The sequence below is a fragment of the Neomonachus schauinslandi genome, chromosome 3 (assembly GCF_002201575.2).
Source record: "Neomonachus schauinslandi chromosome 3, ASM220157v2, whole genome shotgun sequence".
Lineage (NCBI taxonomy): Eukaryota > Metazoa > Chordata > Mammalia > Carnivora > Phocidae > Neomonachus > Neomonachus schauinslandi.
Window position 1 is genome coordinate 121,956,426 of NC_058405.1, and position 22,948 is coordinate 121,979,373.

The 22,948-nt window shown below is 38.2% G+C and overlaps 1 protein-coding gene across 4 annotated transcripts in view; it reads right to left on the bottom strand.

Moving 5' to 3' along the window:
* The window catches only part of WDSUB1 (WD repeat, sterile alpha motif and U-box domain containing 1), a 54,626-nt gene that overhangs the window by 8,247 nt on the left and 23,431 nt on the right, over positions 1–22,948 (bottom strand). For all 4 annotated transcript variants that reach the window (XM_021703104.2, XM_021703105.2, XM_044913305.1 and 1 more), the window contains one exon: positions 9,185–9,325. In XM_021703104.2, the coding sequence (XP_021558779.1) occupies positions 9,185–9,325 (141 nt within the window). The remainder of the gene's footprint in view (positions 1–9,184; positions 9,326–22,948) is intronic.

Genomic DNA, 22,948 nt, shown 5'->3' on the forward strand with positions numbered 1-22,948 from the left:
TCACTATGGGAGCTGGTTTCATCAATTTTAATGCTGGTTACCTTTACCCTAGTATCTTTTAAAAAGAGACCAAGAGGGGTGTCTGGGTGCCTCAGTCGGTTAAGCGTCTGCCTTCAGTTCAGGTCATGATCCCAGGGTCCTGGGATTGAGCCCCGCATCTGGCTCCCTGCTCAGTGGGGAGTCTGCTTGTCTCTCTCTTGCTCACTCTCTTAAATAAAATCTTTAAAAGCGACCAAGAACATACTCAAAACTTCAAATAGGCTTTTCATCAGTTAATAATCAGTGAGTGTATTCAATTTTTCATATTCTCTACTCTCATTTTTAATGTATATTTTATCTGCACTGTTAGAGCATGTTATCATATAGTGTTTTGTCACCTTTAACTGAATTCCCGTAAGTGAATAATTTTTCCTTCCCTGCTTGTGGATTGTTAGTTTCTTGGGTGGTGGTAGTGAATAAAATGTCAAATCATTCAGTCTATGGAGGTGCAGGTTTCCTGCTATAACAAAGTCAGTTACACTGGCCGTAGTTTACATAAACTTCAATATCAGCTTTTCATGGTATTATAAAATAGTGATTCTGTAGAGTAAGTTTTTGGCTGGTAACAAATATTTGATAAACAGGAAAAGCAGGCATTTGGATTGGATCTAGAGCATTGCTAATGATGTGTAAGGTTGCACACTACTAAAGCTCATTCCAGAGCAGTGTGAGGGATTAATTATCAGAGCTACAAAGCAAAGACCCCTCCCCACCTTCACATACACACAGCCTTTCATGTATAAAAGCCACTGATGCATTATTATAACTAAAAATGACACTCCTATTTCCTTTGAAAAATTCATGCATGAAGCTTACTACAACTAGAGTTGGCTTATTTAAATCAAAGGTGGTGCCAGGGGAGAAAAATGACAATAAGAATATATATAGTACACATTCAGTGTTAACTAGTAAGTTTGCTTGTTTTTAAATCCTTCAATAAAAAATATTTGTCTAAACAGTACCATTTGACTTTTGCTATAAACCAAGATAATGAGTGGACAAATCAAGAACTGTACCAGCAGCTAGTTCTAGCTAGTAAACAATATTTAATAATATACTCAGATGCACAGGTTCTGGTAAAATACCAAAGAAATGATACCTATTACAAGATTTGTTTCTTAGAGTTCCATTTCTGGTAATCAAGCAGATTAAACCCCCAAATTTCTTGCTATATTATACTTAGAAATGTGACTAAAAGAAACAGCTTTTTACATGTATAGCTGACTTGCAGGTTCAAATGGCGTCACCCTTATGAAAGGTTCAAGCGAAAAATATTAGCTCACTGGCCTGGGCTCTGAATTTATATTACCTCTGTCCAAGAAAAAAACTTGCTCAGTCCCCCTGTTGTCCTGGGAAATGGACAAAGCCAGCCCAGCACCTCTCTGGGGCTATATGCCCTCTTCCTGCACTGAAATTCCACAGGTAATACTTGACTGAAGGTGAACACTCACAACAAAGAGCAGATTTAGGACTGCACAAACCTCAGAAAGTGAAAATAAATACAACCTCCGAGTATTTCTAAAATAAGAATGAATCTATACTGTTCCAAAGCACTGTTACCTATATTAATTCATTTAATCTGCACAACAATCTTATGAAGAAACTGATGTATGGCCTGAATAACTCCCTATTTGACCTTGGAGTGACCCAAGCAGGCTGGCTCCAGAATGTGCCTTTAAACTCCAGGCTAAATCAGATTTCCAGAAATGAAAAACTACTGACATTGAAATTTTGAAGCAATGTCAATGGAAAGGTTAAACAGTGTTTAGAGGACTGGGAAGTAGGTCTGAGAAAATTACCTAGAAAGGCTGAAGAGATAAGGTATATAGAATGAGAATGGCTGAAAGTTTTCCAAAATTGATAAAAGGCACAGAGTTCCATTCAAGGAGTGCTATGCACCCTGGACAAGAATTAAAAATACTACCAAAGAAAAACTGTTTGAAACAAAAAAAATCGGAATTAAACTGACATTATACTTGCACAGCAACAACAAATGCCACAGTATGTTCTCTCTCTATATAATTGAGAGGAAACACTTTAGAGAAAAAGCAAAATGGTCAGATAGGGTTTATTAGTTTTTTTCACTTTATGAACACTGATTTTTTTTTTTTTTTTTACAAAGCTACCTAAATGAATTAACATACTTAAATGTTCAGAACAGACTTGAAAGCCATAAGATGATGGAACACCTGACTAGTGTAAAGTTTTCATTTCTACTCCTCACTCCAACTCCAAATTTAGTTTTAGATTTTCTGTAATTTGAATCAAAATATCAATTAGATTTTCTTTTGTAGTATAACAAGATGATCCTAAAATTTATCTGGAGGTCTGAATGGGCAAAAATTGGGCAAGCCAATTTTTAAAAAGATGAGCATAATTCAAACTAAAAATTTAAAAATAGGGCAGTACCTATCACTATTAAGATTTTATCTAGTGTACCTGTGTATATACTACATGACTGAGGATTTTCTTCTGCAGAATTACTTCGAAAAAGATGTCCATCAGCAGTGTGAGTTAATTTATGGCACGTTCATACCATGAAATACTGTTCTGTAGTTGTAAGCATACTGACAAATACTATCTGATAAGTAAATTCAATTTTTAAAGTTTATATCATATCCCTTCGAAATAATCGAAAAATAATCGAAAGATTATTATGTGAAAAATCCACAGAATATAAATAGAAAAATATCTGGAAGGCTATATCAGAAAAAGAAGTTTCCACATTTTCAAAATCTGTATTTCCCTATTGCTTGTTTCTCACCAAGCACGTGCTGCTTTTTATAAAGGACAGATGAATAAAAATACTGTGTAAGAAAGCTTCTAAGGCAGTTTAACAGATACAGGGTGTAGAGGTCTTCTGAAACACCAGGGGGAGAAAAAGCCAAAAAGGACATGTAATCAATTCAGAAAAATTCAGCAAAGAAGGAGAAAAGAGCTAGAAGAAAGCAAAATCAAATGGAAACATGCTGGAAGGAATTAGCCCAGACAGATCAATTTCTACACCCAAGGTGGGACTCAAACTCACAACCCTGAGATCAAGACGAGCAGGCTCTACCAACTGAGCCAGTCAGGCGTCCTGAGGACAGATTTTTTTAAAAATTCAACTTCAACTATATGTATGTTTTCCCCAGGGAACACCTCTAAAAGTAATACAGGAAGAGTAAAAATAAAAAGATGGCAACTCTCCCTGGATTATACTACGTGGAAGAAAGCTAATCCCAAAATGTTATTTACTGTATGATTCCATTCATATAATACTTTTGAAATAACTTTTAGAAATGGAGGACAGATGAGGTCTGGAGGACATCTAAGTATAAAAAGGCAAAAGGTTTGTAGGTTTGGAACTGTTCTGTCTTGATTGGTGGTTGATGTCCAAAAGGGACAAACTTGTAGAATTTACAACACATGCATGGAACTGGGGAAATCTAAAGTTTGTAGACTGCAGCAGTGTCCATATCCTAGTTGTGATATTGTATCATTTTGCAAAATGTTGGCAGCAGAACAACTGGGCAAAGCGTACAGGATCTGTTATTTTTTAGAACTGCATGTGAATCTTCAGTTGCTTCAATCAAAATCATAAAGGCTAAAATGAAAGAGGCAATACTAAATATAAGTAAGGCTGGGGAGCAACTAGAATTCTTATACACTGCTGGAGGGGGTATAAGCTGTTTGAACCACTCTGGGTAACAGCCTGTACATATCTACTCTCTGGAATATACCCAAAAGCAATGCACATGTGTGTTCACCAAAGAAGATGATTAAGGTTCATGGCAGCCAATAATGATAGAATAATTTGTAGTATATTCACACGTAAAAATTTAACAAATTACTGCTTTGTACAATAACATGGATAAATCACACAAACCATGCTTAAAGCAAGAAGCTAGACCCAAAAAAGACTTAGTTTATGATTCAATTTAGATAAACTTTAATCAGAAGAACATTTTTATTCATCTATAATGTTAAAAGTTAGGAAATGGGTTACCTTTGGTGAAAGATTATTATGTGAAAAATCCACGATGTACACTGTTTTAAAAATAGATTGAAAGAAAAATACCATGCAATTATGAACAAAAAGCAAAAGAATCAAGATTAAAACAAATGATACAATTCAACACAAAATACATTAAAATGATGCCAACAAGAATATTTTAAAAGTAATTGAAAATGCAAACTTCCAAGAAGAGTGAATACTCAGAAATCTAATTTGGTGAAGTAATCTATTAAAAGCTGTATATGAATTCATAATTCAAGTCTCCTACAAAGAAACTCTCCTACAAAGAAAACTCCAATATCCCTTATGAACACAGATACAAAAATACTGAAAATATTAGCATATCAAATCCAGCAGTAAGTGAAGAATTCAAACCCCAGAGATGCCACAAAAAAAGTTCTAAAATCAATTCAGGGAAGTTGCAAGATACAAAATCAACATACAAAAATCAGCTGTGGTTCTATTCACTTTAGAATCCAAAAAGGAAATTAGGACAATTCCAAACAAATAGCATCAAAAAGAATTAAATACTTAATCATAAACTTAAGCAAGGAGATAAAAGACTTGCATGTTGAAAACGATAGAACATTGCTGCAAGAAATTAAAGACACAAAGGAAAGACATTCTGTGTTCATGCACTGGAAGACAATGGTTAAAATTCCCATCCTACCCAAAGCAGTTAAAGAGTCCATGTGATCCCCATCACAATCCCTCTCAAAATGCCAAAGACATTTTTTGTAGAAATAGAAAAATCCATCCTAAAATTCATATGGAGTTGCAAGAGATCCTGAAGAGCCAAAACAATCTCAAAGAAAAAGCTGGAAGACTCCCATTTCCTGATTTCAAAAGTTACTATAGACGAAGCCACAGTAACCAAAACAGTGTGGTACTGGCATAAAGGCAGCTATGTAGAGCAACAGAATAGAGAAATAACCCCCCACATGTATAGCCTAGTGTTTTCAACAAGGGTGCCAAGACCATTCAATGGAGGAAAGAACAGTCTCTTTAACAAATGGTGCTGGCGAAGTGGATATCTGCATACAAAAGGATAAGTACACGATATACAAAGATTAACTCAAAATGGAACAAAAACCTAAATGTAGAAACTAAATAAAACACTTAGAAAACACAGGGGCAATGCTTCATGACATTGGATTTGGTAATGATTTCCTATGTATATGACCCCAAAAGCACATGCAATAAAAGAAAAAAACTGGACTTCATCAAAATTAACTTTTGTGTATCAAAGGGCCCCATTAACAGAGTGAAAAGGCAACCTGTGGAATGGGAGATATACTTGTAAATCATACCTGATAAGGTATATCCAGAATATATAAAGAACTCCTATATCTCAACAACAAAAAAACAAGACTGAAAAATGGTAAAGGACTTAGATATTTCTCCAAAGAAATATAAATGGCCAAGAAGTAGCTAAGACATTCAACATCCTAGTCATTAGGGGAATGCCAATCAAAATCCAAATGAGGGGTGCCTGGGTGGCTCAGTCGTTAAGCATCTGCCTTTGGCTCATTCAGGTCATGATCCCAGGGTCCTGGGATCGAGTCCCACATCGGGCTCCCTGCTCAGTGGGAAGCCTGCTTACTCCCCTCCCGCTCCCCCTGCTTGTGTTCCCTCTCTTGCTGTCTCTCTCTCTGTCAAATAAGTAAAATCTAAAAAAAAACCCACACACAAAATCCAAATGAGCTACTACCTCACACCCATCAAGATCACTATTATAAAACAAAAACTAGAAAATAGTAAGTACAGGCAAGGATGTAGAAAAATTGGAACCCTTGTGAACTGCTGGTGGGAATGTAAAATGGTGCAGCCACTGTGGACATGGTACGGTGATTCCTCAAAAAATTAAATACAGAATTACTATATGACCGGACAATACGACTTCTGGGTATATACCCCAAGAGAACTGAAGGCAGGGACTTGAGCAGATATTTGTATACCCACATCCACAGTGGCATTATTCATTATAGCCAAAGGTGTTTTGTAAAAACCCACATGTCCACGGTTGGATGTATATACCAAGTATGCTATAAACATACAATGGAATATTTTTTACCCTTAAAAAGGAAACCAATTGTGACACATGATACAATGTGGATGAATCCTGAAGACACTATGCTAAGTAAGTCAACACAAAAGGACAAATATTGCCATGATTTTCCTTATATGAGGTATCCAGAACAGTCAAATTCAATACCACTGAACTGTATACTCAAAAACTGATAAAATGATTTTATGTATTTTTATATTACAAAAAAAAATCAATGAATGTAATTGTGTTAGGCAGAATAATGACCTACAAACATGCCTACATCCTAATTCTGGAACCTTTGACTATGTTAACACAGCAAAAGATTATTAAGCTTGCCAAGGAACTGAGGTCACTAATCAGCTGATTTTAAAACAGGAAAGTATCTATCACAGGAGTTCTTAAAAGCAGAAGAGGAAGGTAGGAAAGTGGGTCAAAGAGATGCAATGTGATACAAAGAGATACTAGGTCTGAAGCTGGAAAAAGGAGCCAGTGTATTAATTACCTATTGCCTCAGTAACAAATTACTGCAAACTTAGTGACTTAACACAATTTATTATCTTACAGTTCTGCAGATCAGAAATATGAAATCCGTTTCATTGGGTTAAGATCAAGGTGTTGGCAGAATGGCATTCTTTCCAAAGGCTCTAAGGGAGAATCTGTTTCCTTGTCTTTATTAGCTCCTAGAGGCTGCCTGAATTCCTTAGCTCATGGTCCTGTATCACTTCAACCTCTGTTCTGTTGTCACCTCTCCTCTGACTCTCCTGCTTCCTTCTTTCACTTACAAAGATCCTTGTGATTACACTGGGTCGACCAGATAATACAGGGAACTCTTCTACCTCAAGATCCTTAATCATATCTGCAAAGCCCTTTTGGCCATGTAACATTGATAGGCTCTGGGGCTCTAGAACATGGACATCCTTGGGGAGCCATCATTCTGCCTACCACAGGTGAGAACAACCCTCAGGTTATAGCCAGCAAAAAAAATAGGGCCTCAGTCCTAAAATCACAAGGCACTGAATTCTACCAACAACCTGAATGAGCAAGAAATGGATTCTTCCCTAGAGCCTCCAGCAAGGAACAGAACCTGCCAATACCTTGACTTCTGCCTGTGAGAATGTACTGGACCTCTGACCTACAGAAATGTTGTGCTACTAATTTTGTGGTGATTTGTTATGACAGCAATGGGGAATTAATATAGTAATCTATCATAATACAGGATAAAAGAGAAAAACCATCTTATTTCAGTGGATAAGCATTTTATATATTCTCAGCAACTGGAGATAGAAGAGAACTTCTTTAACTTGATAGAAGGCAGCTTACATCATACTTAATGGTGAAATATTGAATTGAACTGAATACTTCCCCCTTAAGAGCAGATTAAGGCATTCCCACCACTTCTTTTCAACTCTGTATTGCAAATCCTGGCCAGCATAACAAGAAACAGGACAAAAGGTAGGGGTGGAAGGAGGCATACAGATTGGAAATACGAATGTCTACTTGCAGATGACAGGATCATGTATGAAGAAAATCAAGTAAAAAGATCTATAAAAGGTAGTATTACTAATAAACTAAAGCAAAGTCACAGAGTACAAAGTCAATCTATAAAATCAACTGTGAAAAACAATGAATGGGGAACTGAAATTTTAAAAACTAGTATCTATAGTGTTATAAAAATACTAAATACCTAATGACAGTACTAACAAAGTATGTGCAAAACCTATACACTGAAATACAAAGCACTGCTAACAGAATGAAGACCTAAAAAAAAGGAGAGCTGTGTGATATTCATGAGTTGGAGCCGTCAGTTCTGAATTGATCAATAGATTAAACACCATTTTGATGAAAATCCTGGCAGGCTTTTACACTGAAAACTACAAAACATTGTGGAAAGAAGTAAAAGAAGATACAAATAAATGGAAAGACATCCTATTCATGGATGGGAAGAGTTAATATTGTTAAAATGTCCATACTTAACCAAAGTCATCTACAGTTTCAATACAATCTCCATCAAAATCCAAATGGCACTTTTTAAAGGAATAGGAAAACCCACACTAAAATTCATATGCAATCCCAAAGTATCCTAAAGAGCTACAGCAATCCTGAAATAACAAAGCTGGAGGCCTTATACTTCTCGATTTCAAAACATATTACAGAGCTATAGTAATCAAAAAAGTACGGTACTGGGATAAAGACAAATATACAGACCAATGGGACAAAATAACCCAGAAATAAACCCTCACGTCTGTGGTGAAATGATCTTCAACAAGGTTGCCAGAACTATGCAATGGGGAAAGACCACACTTTTCAAATGTCCAGTGAATATTCTAATAAAAACGATCAAAACCATTCTTTTTCATGTTCATAAAATATTCTAATTGGTTAATTCTGCTTTGGAGCGCACATGCCATAAAAATAACCCTAAGTAATGGGTAAGAGAAAAAAGGAAATACCAAGGTATCATTGCAATGCCACTTACAATATAAAGATTTCCACTATTTGGTATATGTATGTGTTTACAAGAGTCAAAATGTAACATAGAGCCACAGTGGAATAAAGTTATTAAAACTGAAAATTATGTAGACTAGGTCAATATTTAGAAATGTATGAAGTTTTACACAAAAATTAAAAAACATAATATGGATTCACTGATTACAACTATGTAAAGTATGTATGTCTGTGCCTATTGACAAAGATTAGAAATTAATGTGGAAAGATGCAATTTTTTAACTTTTAAATCTTATTCCAGTAAGGTTGTTTAAATTCATGATAGACAAACGTAAGAGATCTCAACAGTCTATCTCAAAAACAGTATTTTACCTTGCATACTTGTAACCAAAACCACATTTCACAAGTAAAGCTTGTTAAACTTACCCCTTTTGTCTCTAATCTTATCCCAACCTACTCCATCCAATTTTATTAAGAAATATATAATGTTCAATAGTTTACCTCAGATCAGAGGAGTTTAAAAAACTACTTATGAGCTATAAAACAGATTTTAAAAATGTTCCACATTTAAACAAACTTCTGTGAACTAATTACATTATTTTTTCATTTAGCACATGATAATGCCCTGAAACTTAGAAAAGCATCACACATACCTGATGCAATGACAGGCTCTTTCATGAGCTCCCTCGTTATTGGACACAGAAATTCATCAGGAATTCCAGAAGAAAGGGTTTTCACCTTTGTCCTGAGCTCTTCAATTTTCCTCAGAACTTTACTCCGCAGCCCTAGAGATTCTGAACAGAAATTATTTTGTTAGGGTGGGAGAAGCACTGTAACCTCTATGCAAGGCTCTAGCAAATAAAGATTTTATCTATTACAACGAAAAATATTCAGACATCTGTTTTACCACAGGGAACTGTTTTCTTTATAAAATCTTTAATCTTTGTACTATAGAATACTGTGTGGTTAAAATAAATCAGCAACTAATGGAGAGTTCATTCTACACAACTTTATTCTGAAAGTTGGAGAATTTCAGACTGAATACTAATAAACTACAAAATCAGAAAAGATTCTTTATTATTGGTTGCTGTGTTTAAACAAAAAAATTTCCTAACAATAATTTTTGAAGATCTTCAGTTTAATAATGTAAAAATTCCATCTGATGTTTAAAAATTTTTAAACTAGATGTATCTGTTGATCTCATACGAAACACAATCATACATAAAGCTCATCTGTTTGTCCAAGACTGTACACACAAATTTCACTCATTTGTATTTTTACTTCTATCAGGAGTTTTAAATTATCTTAATTTTTTTTAAAGACTTTATTTTTTGACAGAGAGTGACACAGCGAGAGAGGGAGCACAAGCAGGGGGAGTGGGAGAGGGAGAAGCAGGCTTCCTGCCGAGCAGGGAGCCTGATTTGGGGCTTGATCCCAGGACCCTGGGATCATGACCTGAGCTGAAGGCAGACGCTTAACAACTGAGCCACTCAGGTGCCCCTATCTTAATTTTTTAATTTTAGAAGTTTAGTGTAATTAGCTGTTTACATTTTTATTTAAACATTATTTTGAGAGAAAGTGAGAGAGAGCATGTGGGGGGAGGGGCAGAGGGAGAGGGAGAGAGAATCTTAAGCAGGCTCCACACCCAGCGTGGAGTCCAACATGGGGCTCAATCTCATGACCCTGAGATCATGACCTGAGCTGAAATGAAGAGACAGACACTTAACCAACTGAACCACCCAGGTGCCCTAGAACTTTAAAGTATGTCAGAATGATGTGAAAAAATAAATGCCCTATTATTTAATAATTTATTCTGTTTGTTCAGTTTGCTAACTTTCCAAATCTTAAACATGAAGCAGATTCCTTAATTTACTAGAGAATGTTAACATTTTTGTCTCCATTCATAATAATGATTTTCCTAATTCTGCTATTAGACTACCACAGATGTTAAATTACATTTCAATTTTGGCTTGGGCCTGATCTGAAACTTACTTTGTTGAAGTTTAAAATGACTCTAACTATTAACCCTGAGATTCATCCTTCAAGAACTATTTCAAACCATTAATTAAATCCAAGAATTTTTTTTATCAGAATATAATTCTATTCCAATTGTTTTTACTATGCTTCGTTTTCAAACATCCTTTATTGAAATCTGAAATTATTGTTTTACATTATCAAGTGCTTCTGTGTGATAAGGTAAAGATTTATTATGAGAGAGGAATGAGAAATCAACTAATGAAGATGTTAAATTCAACAGACCTTAAAAAAAAACAAAACAAAAACCCTACACTCTATTACCTACTTTTAGGAGGAAAGAGTAAATTATAAAGGAAATAAGTTATTACAGATACAAACACAGCTTTCACAGTATGACCTAAGAACAAAACTATCTGACCCTAAGTATTTTCACAAACCATCATTCTGTTAGCTTCTTAAAAGGCCGTAAGATTCCAAGATATTTAAATACGCTCACATGCTATATTTACCATATAAGGAAGTATAACACTATACTTTAAAATGGTTTTAATCTTTTTGTTGTTATTTGACTCTTCATTAACAATAAATCTCACTATGGATATTCTATTTCCTAAGCTTTCCAATTAAGATTTTATTATAGTGCAGCCATCAAAAGGAATGAGATCTTGCCATTTGCAACAACGTGGATGGAACTGGAGGGTATTATGTTGAGCGAAATAAGTCAAACAGAGAAAGACATGTATCATATGATCTCACTGATATGAGGAATTCTTAATCACAGGAAACAAACTGAGGGTTGCTGGAGTGGGGGGTGGGGTGGGAGGGATGGGGTGACTGGGTGATAGACACTGGGGAGGGTATGTGCTCTGGTGAGCGCTGTGAATTGTGCAAGACTGTTGAATCTCAGATCTGTACCTCTGAAACAAATAATGCAATATATGTTAAGAAAAAAAAAAAGAAGAAGAAGAAGGTAGTGGGAGGGGAAGAATGAAGCGGGGGAAATCGGAGGGGTAGACGAACCATGAGAGACGATGGACTCTGAAAAACAAACTGAGGGTTCTAGAGGGGAGGGGGGTGGGAGGATGGGTTAGCCTGGTGGTGGGTATTGAAGAGGGCACATTCTGCATGGAGCGAGCACTGGGTGTTATGCACAAACAATGAATCATGGAACACTACATCTAAAACTAATGATGTAATGTAGGGGATTAACATAAGAATAGAAAAAAAGATTTTATTATAGTATGGTAATAGTAGTATGTGATATTATTTTTATTAGAGCATGACACTAAGACTTCAAACTATTTTTGATATGGATCTGGTATCCAGAGTATATCAACAACTCTTACAACTCAACAATAAAAAGACAAATCAATCAATTTAAAAAGAGCAAAGCATCTAAACAGATATTTCTCCAAAGAAGATATATTAATGACCAATCAGCACTTGAAAAGATGCTCCAATTCATTAGGTAAATACAAATCCTAACTATAATACCACTTCACATCTACAAGAGTGTCTATAATCAAGACGACAGGTAATAACAAGTGTTGAGAAAGAGGTGAAGAAACTGGAAACCTCACACACTGAAGTACTTATACATAAAAAACATGGATGAACCTTGAAAGTATTATGTTACATAAAAGAAGCCAGATACAAAGGGCACCTACTAATGGTTCCACTTATAAGAAATGTCCAAAACGGCAAATCCATAAAGACAAAGTAGATTAGTGGTTGCCAGAGGCTAGGTAGACAGAATGGGGTTCTTTTGAGGGGATAAAAATGTTCTGAAATTAGACGGTGTTTATGGTTATATAATTCTCTGAATATTCTAAAAACCACTGAATTATACACTTAAGGAAAAATGACTTGCATATTGAAAATGACAAAGCACTGTTGAAAAAAATTAAGAAGACCTGATTATACTGAAAAATGTCCTGGGACACCTGGGTGGCTCAGTAAGGTAAGCGGCTGCCTTCGGCTCAGGTCATGATCCCAGGGTCCTGGGATAGAGTCCCACATCAGGCTCCTTGCTTAGCGGGGAGCCTGCTTCTCCCTCTGCCTGCCACGCTCCCTGCTTGTGCGCGTGCACTCTCTCTGGCAAATAAATATCTTAAGAAAAATTCTCTCTCTTCCTCTTCTTCTGCCCCTCCCCCTCCACTCACACATGCTCTTTTTTTTTAAAGATTTTATTTATTTATTTGAGAGAGAATGAGAGAGAGCGAGAGAGAGAGCACATGAGAGGGGGGAGGGTCAGAGAGAGAGGCAGACTCCCTGCTGAGCAGGGAGCCCGATGCGGGACTCAATCCCGGGACTCCAGGATCATGACCTGAGCCGAAGGCAGTCGCTTAACCGACTGAGCCACCCAGGCGCCCCCACACATGCTCTATCTTTAAAAAAAAAAAAAAAGTCCTGTGCTTATGGATTGCAAGACTTAATATTGTTAAGATGACAATAATCACCAAATTAATTCACAGATTCATTATATTCCATACCAAAATAGGTGGCTTTTTAAGGAGTGCACTTGTGATGAGCACCAAGTATTGTATGGAAGTGTTGAATCACTACACTGCACACCTTAAATTAATAATACACTGCATGCTAACCGGAATTTAAATAACTCAAGAAAATTAAAAAATTTAGGGGGAGGAGCAAGATGGTGGAGGAGTAGGAGACCTAAATTTCGTCTGGTCCCAGGAATTCAGCTGGATAGGGATCAAACCATTCTGAACACCCACAAACTCAACAGGAGATCGCAGAAAAGAAGAGCAGCAACTCTCTGAACAGAAGAGCGACCACCTGGAAGGTAGGATGTGTGGAGAAGTGAATCCGAGGCGATATTCGGAAGGACAGACGGCAGGGGAGCGGGCCTCCGTCAGCCGCTACCGGCAAGTGACAGAGCAGCTGAGCACAAAATAGGAACTTTTAGAAGTCTGCTCCGCTAAGTGTGGAACGTCCGCTAGGTGTGGAAGTGGGACGTTGCTCCAGTGGCTAAGCGGGGGGTGGAACCCTCTCTGGGCCATTCTGATCTCAGGACCCTTGGGGTCACAGAAAGACCAGGGGTGCCTGAGTGCAGCAGAGCTCCCAGGTATTGGAGCGGGGAAGCCAGCTGCAGAGACGGAGCCGAGACAAGGGCTCTCAGCTCGGGGTTGCCATAAACCGTGATCCGAGGCACAGTCGGGCCACTGCTCCTCCAGCAGGGACCCAACAAGTGGCAGATCCGGGGACACTCCCCCGGGAGGAGCAGCGCAGGAGCGCACCACAGGGATCTGCTGGGTTTGGAGACTCCACACGGGGTCGTGTGCCAGAGATAAAAACACTCGGTGACAGGCCGGGTGAGCACGGAGTGCGGCCAGAGACCAGGGAGACGGGAGTGATTGACTGCTTTTCTCTGGGGGTGCACTGCAGAGCGGGGCAGCAAGTTCTCGGCTCCTCCGGGCAGAGATTGGGAGGCTGCCATTTTCACTCTCGTCCTCCAAAGCTGTACGGAAAACTTGCAGGGAACAGAAGCTCCTGAGAGCAAACCCGAGCAGATTACTTAGCCCGGACCCGGCGGGGGCGGGGCAATTCTGCCTCTGGCAAAGACATTTGGGAACCACAGCAACAGGCCACTCCCCCAGAAGATCAGCAAGAACAGCCAGCCAAGACCAAGTTTACCGATCAATGAGAACAGCAGAACTCCAGCGCTGGGGGAATACAGCACATAGAATCCATGGCTTTTTTCCTCCTGATTCTTTAGTCTTTCAAAATTAATTTTTTTAATGTTCTTTTTTTTTTCTTTTTCCCTTTCCCTAACCAACATCTTATCAATCCCTTTTTTAAAAATCATTTTTATTTTTCATTTTTAGAGTCATATTCTATCCCTTCATAATAGTTAACCTTATTTTTGGTATATATATAAGTTGTTCTCTCTTTAAAACTTTGGGATACAGTTTCTTCTAACAGACCAAAATATACCCTATATCTCTAGTGTATGGCTTTGTTCTAGTCTCCTGCCTGATCACATTTTTTTTTAAATTTTTCTTCTTTCAACCAACTTATCAAATCCTTTTATAAAATCTTCTGTAATTTTCATCTTTACAGTCATATTCCATCCCTTCATTGTATTTACCCTTATTTTTGTACATATATAAGCTTTTCTTTCTTTAAAGTTTTGGGAGGCAGTTTCTTCTAACAGACCAAAATACGCCAAAAATCTAGTGTGTGGCACTGATTTTTCACCAGCCTGATCGTATCTGATCATATTCCTTTTTTTTTTTTTAATCCTTTTCATTTTCTTTTTTCTTTCTTTCCCTTTCTTTCCCCCCGGTTTCAGGTCTCTTCTGATTTGTTTAGTGTATATTTTTCTGGGGTCATTGTTACCCTGTTAGCATTTTGTTCTCTCATTCATCTATTCTCCTCTGGACAAAATGACAAGACAGAAAAAAATCACCTCAAAAAAAAGAACAAGCGGCAGTACCGACTGCCAGGGACCCTAATCAATATGGACATTAGTAAGATGTCGGAACTAGAGTTCAGAATGACTTTTTTTTTTTTTTTTTATTTGACAGAGAGAGACACAGTGAGAGAGGGAATACAAGCAGGGGGAGTGGGAGAGGGAGAAGCAGGCTTCCCGCTGAGCAGGGAGCCCGATGTGGGGCTCGATCCCAGGACTGTGGGATCATGACCTGAGCCGAAGGCAGACGCTTAACGACTGAGCCACCCAGGTGCCCCCAGAATGACGATTTTAAAGATACTAGCTGGGCTTGAAAAAAGCATGGAAGATATTAGAGAAACCCCTTCTGGAAAAATAAAAGAACTAAAATCTAACCAAGTTGAAATCAAAAAGGCTATTACTGAGGTGCAATAAAAAATGGAGGCTCTAACTACTAGGATAAATGAAGCAGAAGACAGACTTAGTGATATAGAAGACCAAATGATGGAAAATAAAGAAGCTGAGAAAAAGAGAAATAAACAACTACTGGATCACAAGTGCAGAATTCGAGAGATAGGGGAGGCTGGGTTGCTCAGTCGTTAAGCATCTGCCTTAGGCTTGGGTCGTGATCTCAGGGTCCTGGGATAAAGCCCCGCATCAGGCTCCCTGCTCCGCGAGAAGCCTGCTTCTCCCTCTCCCACTCTCCTTCCTTGTGTTCCCTCTCTCGCTATCTCTCTGTCAAATAAATAAATAAAAATCTTAAAAAAAAAAAAGAATTCAAGAGATAAGTGATACCATAAGACTAAACAGTATTAGAATAATTAGGATCCCAAAAGAAGAAGAAAGAGAGAGAGGGGCAGAAGGTATATTAGAGCAAATTATAGCAGAGAACTTCCCTAATTTGGGAAGGAAACAGGCATCAAAATCCAGGAGACACAGAGAACCCCCCTCAAAAATCAGTAAAAATAGGTCAACACCCCAACATCTAATAGTAAAACTTACGAGTCTCAGAGACAAAGAGAAAATCCTGAAAGCAGCTCAGGAGAAGAGATGTGTAAACTACAATGGTAGAAACATTAGATTGGCAACAGACCTATCCAGAGAGACCTGGCAGGCCAGAAAGGACTGGCATGATATATTCAGAGCACTAAATGATAAAAATGTGCAGCCAAGAATACTATTATCCAGCTAGGCTGTCACTGAAAATAGAAGGAGATAAAAAGCTTCCAGGACAAACAAAAACTAAAGGAATTTGCAAACACGAAACCAGCCCTACAAGAAATATTGAAAGGGGTCCTCTAAGCAAAGAGAGAGCCTAAAAGTAACATAGACCAGAAAGGAACACAGACAATATACAGTAACAGTCACGTTACAGGCAATACAATGGCACTAAATTCCTATCTTTCAATAGTTACCCTGAATGTAAATCAGCTAAATGCCCCAATCAAAAGACACAGGGTATCAGATTGGATAAAAAAACAAGACCCATTAATATGCTGTCTGCAAGAGACTCATTTTAGACCCAAAGACACCTCCAGATTGAAAGTGAGGGGGTGGAGGGCGCCTGGGTGGCTCAGTTGGTTAAGCGACTGCCTTCGGCTCAGGTCATGATCCTGGAGTCCCTGGATCGAGTCCCGCATTGGGCTCCCTGCTCAGCAGGGAGTCTGCTTCTCCCTCTGACCCTCCCCCCTCTCATGTGCTCTCTCTCATTCTCTCTCTCTCAAATAAATAAATAAAATCTTTTAAAAAAAAAAAAAAAAAAAAAAAGAAAGTGAGGGGGTGGAAAACCATTTACCATGCTAATGGACACCAAAAGAAAGCTGGGGTGGCAACGCTTATATCAGACAAATTAGATTTTTTACCAAAGACTGTAATAAGAGATTAGGAAGGACATTTTATCCTACTTAAAGGGTCTATCCAACAAGAAGATCTAACAATTGTAAATATCTATGCCCCTAACATGGGAGCAGCCAATTATATAAGCCAATTAATAACAAAAGCAAAGAAACACATCAACAACAATACAATTATAGTAGGGGACGTTAACACCTCCCTCACTGAAATGGACAGATCATCTAAGCAAAAGATCAACAAGGAAATAAAGACTTTAAATGGCACACTGGACCAAATGGACTTCACAGATATATTCAGAACATTCCATCCCACAGCAACAGAACACACATTCTTCTCTAGTGCCCATGGAACATTCTCCAGAATAGATCACATCCTAGGTCACAAATCAGGTCTAAACCAGTACCAAAAGACTGGGATCATTCCCTGCGTATTTTTGGACCACAGTGCTTTGAAACTAGAATTCAATCACAAGAGGAAAGTCAGAAAGAACTCACATACATGGAGGCTAAAGAGCATCCTACTAAAGAATGAATGGGTCAACCAGGAAATTAAGGAAGAATTAAAAAAATTCAGGGAAACAAATGAAAACACAACTGTTCAAAATCTTTGGGATGCAGCAGAGGCAGTCCTAAGAGGAAAGTATATAGCAATACAAGCCTTTCTCAAGAAACAAGACAGGTCTCAAATACACAACCTAACCCTACACCTGACGGAGCTGGAGAAAGAACAGCAAATAAAGCCTAAACCCAGCAGGAGAAGAGAAATAATAAAGATCAGAGCAGAAACCAATGAAATAGAAACCAAAAGAACAGTAGAAACTAGGAACTGGTTCTTTGAAAGAATTAATAAGACTGATAAACCCCTGGCTGGACTTATCAAAAAGAAAACAGAAAGGACCAAAATAAATAAAATCATGAATAAAAGAGCAGAGATCACAACCAACACCAAAGAAAGACAATTATAAGAACATATTATGAGCAACTATATGCCAGCAAATTAGATAATCTGGAAGAAATGGATGCATTCCTAGAGATGTATAAACTCCCAAAACTGAATCAGGAAGAGATAGAAAACCTGAACAGACCCATAACCAGTAAAGAAGTTGAAGCAATAAGCAAAAATCTCCCAACAAAGAGCCCAGGGCCAGATGGCTTCCCAGGGGAATTCTACCAAACATTTAAAGAAGAATTAATACCTATTTTCCTGAAACTATTCCAAAAAACAGAAATGGAAGGAAAACTTCCAAACTCGTTTTATAAGGCCACCATTACCTTGATCCCCAAACCAGACAAAGACCCCATCAAAAAGGAGACTTACAGACCAATATCCTTGATGAACATGGATGCAAAAATTCTCACCAAAATACTAGCCAATAGGATCCAACAGTACATTAAAAGGATTATTCACCACGACCAAGTGGGATTTATTCCTGGGCTGCAAGGGTGGTTCAACATCCACAAATCAGTCAATGTGATACAATACATTAATAAAAGAAAGAACAAGAACCATATGATCCTCTCAATAGATGCAGAAAAAACATTTGACAAAGTACAGCATTCTTTCTTGATGAAAACTCTTCAGAGTATAGGGATAGGGGGTACATACCTCAATATCATAAAAGCCATCTATGAAAAATCCACAGAGAATATCATTCTCAATGGGGAAAAACTGAGAGCTTTCCCCCTAAGGTCAGGAACATAGCAGGGATGTCCACTAGCACCACTGTTGTTCAACATAGTACTAGAAGTCCTAGCCACAGCAATCAGACAACAAAAAGAAATAAAAGGCATCCGAATTGGCAAGAAGAAGTCAAACTCTCACTCTTTGCAGATGATATGATACTTTATGTGGAAAACCCAAAAGACTCCACCCCAAAACTGCTAGAACTCATACAGGAATTCAATAAAGTGGCAGGATGTAAAACCAATGCACAGAAATCAGCGGCATTCCTATACACCAACAACAAGACAGAAGAAAGAGAAATTAAGGAGTTGATCCCATTTACAACTGCACCCAAAACCATAAGATACCTAGGAATAAATCTAACCAAAGAGGCAAAGAATCTGTCCTCAGAAAACTATAAAATACTCATGAAATAAATTGAGGAAGACACAAAGAAATGGAAAAATGTTCCATGCTCATGGACTGGAAGAACAAATATTGTGAAGATGTCAATGCTACCTAGAGCAATCTACACATTCAATGCAATCCCCATCAAAATACCATCCACTTTTTTCAAAGAAATGGAAGAAATAATCCTAAAATTCGTATGGGACCAGAAAAGACCCCAAACAGCCAGAGGAATGTTGAAAAAGAAAAGCAAAGCTGGTGGCATCACAATTCCGGACTTCAAGCTCTATTACAAAGCTGTCATCATCAAGACAGTATGGTACTGGCACAAAAACAGACACATAGATCAATGGAACACAATAGAGAGCCCAGAAATGGACCCTCAACTCTATGGTCAACTAATCTTCAACAAAGCAGGAAAGAATGTCCAATGGAAAAAAGACGGTCTCTTCAACAAATGGTGTTGGGTAAATTGGACAGCCACATGCAGAAGAATGAAACTGGACCATTTCCTTACACCACACACAAAAACAGACTCAAAATGGATGAAAGACCTAAATGTGACAGGAGTCCATCAAAATCCTAAAGGAGAACACAGGCAGCAACCTCTTCGACCTCAGCCGCAGCCACTTCTTTCTAGATACATCGCCAAAGGCAAGGGAAGCAAGGGCAAAATGAACTATTGGGACTTCATCAAGATAAAAAGCTTTTGCACAGCAGAAGAAACAGTCAACAAAACCAAGAGACAACTGACAGAATGGGAGAAGATATTTGCAAATGACATATCAGATAAAGGGCTAGTATCCAAAATCTATAAAGAACTCATCAAACTCAACACCCAAAGAACAAAGAATCCAATCAAGAAATGGGCAGAAGACATGAACAGACATTTCTCCAAAGAAGATATCCAAATGGTTGACAGACACATGAAAAAGTGCTCAACATTGCTTGGCATCAGGGAAATCCAAATCAAAACCTCAATGAGGGCGCCTGGGTGGCTCAGTTGGTTAAGCGACTGCCTTCGGCTCAGGTCATGATCCTGGAGTCCCGGGATCGAGTCCCGCATCGGGCTCCCTGCTCGGCGGGGAGCCTGCTTCTCCCTCTGACCCTCCCCCCTCTCATGTGCTCTCTGTCTCTCTCATTCTCTCTGTCTCAAATAAATAAATAAAATCTTTAAAAAAAAAAAAAAAACCTCAATGAGATTCCACCTCACACCAGTCAGAATGGCTAAAATTAACAAGTCAGGAAACGACAGATGTTGGTGGGGATACGGAGAAAGGGAAACCCTCCTACACTGTTGGTGGGAATGAAAGCTGGCGCAGCCACTCTGGAAAACAGTATGGAGATTCCTCAAAAAGTTGAAAATAGAGCTACCATACGACCCAGCAATTGCACTACTGGGTATTTACCCCAAAGATACAAATGTAGGGATCCGAAGGGGTATGTGCACCCCAATGTTTATAGCAGCAATGTCCACAATAGCCAAACTATGGAAAGAGCCAAGATGTCCATCGACAGATGAATGGATAAAGAAGATGTGGTGTATATATACAATGGAATATTATGCAGCCATCAAAAGGAATGAGATCTTGCCATTTGCAATGACGTGGATGGAACTGGAGGGTATTATGCTGAGCGAAATAAGTCAATCAGAGAAAGACATGTATCATATGATCTCACTGATAGGAGTAATTCTGAATCTCAGGAAACAAACTGAGGGTTGCTGGAGTGGTGGGGGGGGGGGAGGGGTGGGGTGGCTGGGTGATAGACATTGGGGAGGGTATGTGCTATGGTGAGCGCTGTGAATTGTGTAAGACTGTTGAATCAGAGACCTGTACCTCTGAAGCAAAGAATACATTGTATGTTAAATAAAAGAAGAAGGTAGTAGGAAGGGAAAAATGAAGGGGGGGAAATCGGAGGGGGAGACAAACCATGAGAGACTATGGACTCTGAGAAACAAACTGAGGGTTCTAGAGGGGAGGGGAGTGGGGGGATGGGTTAGCCTGGTGATGGGTATTAAAGAGGGCACATATTGAATGGAGCACTGGGTGTTATACACAAACAATGAATCATGGAACACTACATCAAAAACTAGTAATATAATGTATGGTGATTAACATAACATAATAAAATTAAAAATTTAAAAAATCAGGTGGCTTTTTTTTTTTTTTCTAAACAGAAATTGACAAGTTGATTCTAAAAATCATATGGAAATGCAAGGCACCCAGAGTAGCAAAACCAATCTTGGAGAGAAAAAGAAAAAAAGGACACATATTTTTTTATTTAAAACCTACTACAGGGTGCCTGGGTGGCTCAGTCGGTTAAGCGACTGCCTTCGGCTCAGGTCATGATCCTGGAGTCCCGGGATCGAGTCCCACATCGGGCTCCCTGCTCAGCTGGGGGTCTGCTTCTCCCTCTGACCCACTTCCCTCTCGTGCTCTCTGTCTCTCATTCTCTCTCTCAAATAAAGAAAATCTTTAAATAAAATAAAATAATAAAAAATAAAACCTACTACAAAGCTATAGTAATTAAGACAGTGTGGGGGTACCTAGGTGGCTCAGTCAGTTAAGTGTCCAACACTTGGTTTCAGCTCAGGTCATGATCTCTGGGTCATGAGACTGAGCCCCGTGTCAGGCACTGCGCTCAGCACAGAGTCAGCTTGAGATTCTTTCCCTCTCTCTCTGCTCCTCCCATCAGTCTCTCTCTCTCTCAAATAAAACCTTAAAAAAAAAAAAAGTGTGGAACCAGCATAAGAACAGACAAATAGATCAATGAAATAGAATTGAGAGTCCAGAAATAAATCCTCACATTTGTAGTCAGTTGATTTTCAACAAGGGTGCCAAGACAATTGCAAAGGACAAGAATAGTCTTTTCAACAAATAGTGCTGGAGCAGCACCTGGATATCTACATCTGAAAGAATGAAGTTGGACCCTTACCCTCACACCATATACAAAAATTAAGTCAAACTTGATCACACACCTAAATGTAAGAACTAGACATATAAAGTTCATAGAAGAGAAACAGGTGTAAATCTTCAAGACTTGGAATTAGGCAATAGTTTCTTAGATATGACACCTATAGCACAAAGCAACAGGAAAAAAAAATATATTGGACTTAATAAAAATTTAAAAATTTTTGTGTTTCAAAGGATACTATCAAGAAAGTGTAAGGCTAACCCAGAGAAAGGGAGGAAATATTTATAAATCATATATCCGATAAGTCTTATATCTAAATTTATATAAACAATAAAAAGACAACCTAAGTTTTTAAAATGGCCAAAGGATCTTAAGAGACATTTCTACAAAGAAGATCTACAAATGGCTAACAAGCACATGGAAAGATGTTCAACATCACCAGTGACCAGGATATGTATGTTGAAACCATAATGAGAAACCACTAGGATGTCTATAATTTAAAAAACAAGTGTTGATGGGGATGTAGAGAAACTGAAATCTTCATATATATGGCTGATGAGAACATAAAAATAGCACAGCTGCTTTGGAAATAGTCCAGCAGTTCCTCAAATGTCAGCACAGAGTTACTATATGACCCACCAATTCCATTCCTGATTATGCATCCAAGAAAACTGGAAACATCATCACACAAAAACTTGTACACAAATGTTCAGAGAAACATTATTCATAATAGCTAAAATGGAAACAGTCTCAATTCAATCAACTGATAGATGGATAAGCAAAAAGTGATAAATTCATACAGTGAAAAAAATACTCAGTCATAAAAAGAAATGAAGTACTACTATATGCTATAGCATGGATGAATGTGGAAAACATTTAACCAAGAGGCCAGACAAGGCCACACATTATAGGACTCCACTTGTATGAAATGTCAAGAAGAGGCAAATCCTTAGAGACAGAACACAGATTCGTGGTTGCCAGGAGCTACAGAGAAAGAGAAAGAGGAGTGACTGCTCATGGGCATGGGCTTTCTTTCTGAATGTATTAAAATGTTGTGGAATTAGGCAGTGGTGAGGGCTGTACAACTGTGGATATACTGAAAGTCACTACATTGTACACTCATAAAAGGGGGGGTTTTATCATGTGAATTATATCTCAATTTTTAAAATACATACATTTTTAAAATTAG